This window comes from Brachyhypopomus gauderio, chromosome 1, assembly GCF_052324685.1.
Source record: "Brachyhypopomus gauderio isolate BG-103 chromosome 1, BGAUD_0.2, whole genome shotgun sequence".
NCBI lineage: Eukaryota > Metazoa > Chordata > Actinopteri > Gymnotiformes > Hypopomidae > Brachyhypopomus > Brachyhypopomus gauderio.
The window spans coordinates 27,764,217-27,766,716 of NC_135211.1; the positions used below are offsets into that span (position 1 = coordinate 27,764,217).

General features: G+C 50.6%; 1 protein-coding gene across 1 annotated transcript in view; it reads left to right on the top strand.

The window, feature by feature from the left end:
* The window catches only part of unm_sa1614 (un-named sa1614), a 37,588-nt gene that overhangs the window by 15,902 nt on the left and 19,186 nt on the right, over positions 1–2,500 (top strand). Inside the window, exon 9 of the mRNA XM_077007654.1 lies at positions 1,078–1,164. Within this exon, the coding sequence (XP_076863769.1) occupies positions 1,078–1,164 (87 nt within the window). The remainder of the gene's footprint in view (positions 1–1,077; positions 1,165–2,500) is intronic.

The window sequence follows — 2,500 nt, forward strand, 5'->3', positions numbered from 1 at the left end:
ACTCAAACCCCGCCCTGTTTACACGTCTCTCTCCCCCTCACTCAAACCCCGCCCCTTCTACACATCTCTCTCTCCCTCACTCAAACCCCGCCCCTTCTACACGTCTCTCTCCCCCTCACTCAAACCCCGCCCCTTCTACACGTCTCTCTCTCCCTCACTCAAACCCCGCCCCTTCTGCACTCCTCTCTCCCTCACTCAAACCCCGCCCCTTCTGCACTCCTCTCTCCCTCACTCAAACCCCGCCCCTTCTGCACTCCTCTCTCCCTCACTGATACTTGCTCACACCCCAAACTGTGATGGCAGCTGGATTAATGTCCTTCACTGCACACTGTGTCAGTTTGCTAAAAATATTGGGGACTCTTTCGTTCTCTATTCATTGGGTGAGTTCAGGCTACAGATGTGACTATGACTAATATCACAAAGGCATCCATATATGGTTAGATTAGGCCCCCAAACACACACCCACACATACACACACACACACACACACACACACACACACACACACACACACACACACACATATATACATACACACACCACTATCACAAGGTGGCTATTATCACAGATCAATCAGTCCCCCAGGCTCTAAATGGTGAAATCAATCACATCAATATGTGAGACAGGGATACTGTCGTGTCTGGCCATTATAGCCAGCGATCAGGTTGGCGCAGTCAGAGTGAGTCGTGTTGCTGTTGAATGTCGGTTTTGGTATCCACCAAAAATAAGCATGGCCTGTCTGAGACTTTTTGTTTCCACGGATACGAACCATCAAGGTCATCCGGTTCGAGCCTTCGCACCCTGACTGTCACATAGTTGATTCAGAGAAAACCACTGAGTGTTGGGTTAAAGGTCATCAGACCTTTAAGACCTGCAATAGTTTGTGTTGTGTGGAGACATGCTAGTGTTAGCCATTTACTACCCTGCAGTCTTTGTGTGATATGTGTACAGAAGAATTTGTTTTGTGGTATGTGTTTACAGTATGTGTTTACAGGATTTCTCTATCTGTGTACTTGTACCTGTGTGTGTGTGTGTGTGTGTGTGTGTGTGTGTGTGTGTGTGTGTGTGTGTGTGTAGATCAAGCAGAGACAGGATGAAGAGAAGAAACAGCTTTGCTCTTTGCGTGACCAGCTCAGACCTGCACTACAGCCTGAACTTAAGGAGGTAGGAGCCCTGAACCCACCCAACGTTTTCTAGAGCCTGGATCAGATTGAAACACCGCCAGTCACACTTGAGCCTGGGCTCCTCCCCACTGTGGGACCTTATTTTGTGCTCTAACGCTGCCAGTGTTAAACTCACAAAGGGTTAATTAGCTTTAAGTCTGGTGTGTGTGTGTGTGTGTGTGTGGGGGGGGGGGGGGGGGGGGGTGCAGAGAGAGGCTGTTCCGTCCCAGTGTGGAAAGACTGCCCTAATACAAGCTCTGTATACATCTATAATTATCAGCTTATTTCCTGCCAGGTACAATATAATCATATAATTAGATGCTAACCTGATGTTTTCTCTTAATGCACTCGTGCAGACTAGGAGGGTAAGTGAAGTTTTATGGATCTGCACTGCTGGACTTGCATGTCCTGTGTGTGGCCACAGCTGGGTGTCACTGCTCTGTGGAGGGGTGTGTGGCCACAGCTGGGCGTCACTGCCCTGTGGAGGGGTGTGTGGCCACAGCTGGGCGTCACTGCACTGTGGAGGGGTGTGTGGCCACAGCTGGGCGTCACTGCCCTGTGGAGGGGTGTGTGGCCACAGCTGGGTGTCACTGCACTGTGGAGGGGTGTGTGGCCACAGCTGGGTGTCACTGCTGTAGATCTGTCTCCTAAGCTGCTTCACTCACAGAGGCTCGTTGCTTGCATCGTTTGCACTTCTGATGATGGCATGTAGTGGAATCAGTGCTCGTGTGATGCATGTGCTGTAGTGTAGTGCATGTGCTGTAGTGTAGGGCATGTGCTGTAGTGTAGTGCGTGTGCTGTAGTGTAGTGCACGTGCTGTAGTGTAGTGTACGTGCTGTAGTGTAGTGCATGTGCTGTAGTGTAGTGCGTGTGCTGTAGTGTAGTGCGTGTGCTGTAGTGTAGTGCACGTGCTGTAGTGTAGTGCATGTGCTGTAGTGTAGTGCGTGTGCTGTAGTGTAGTGCGTGTGCTGTAGTGTAGGGCGTGTGCTGTAGTGTAGTGCGTGTGCTGTAGTGTAGTGCACGTGCTGTAATGTAGTGCGTGTGCTGTAGTGTAGTGCGTGTGCTGTAGTGTAGTGCATGTGCTGTAGTGTAGTGCACGTGCTGTAGTGTAGTGCACATGCTGTAGTGTAGTGCATGTGCTGTAGTGTAGTGCACGTGCTGTAGTGTAGTGCATGTGCTGTAGTGTAGTGCACGTGCTGTAGTGTAGGGCGCGTGCTGTAGTGTAGGGCGTGTGCTGTAGTGTAGTGTGTGTGCTGTAGTGTAGTGCGTGTGCTGTAGTGTAGTGCATGTGCTGTAGTGTAGTGCGTGTGCTGTAGTGTAGTGCGTGTGCTGTAGTG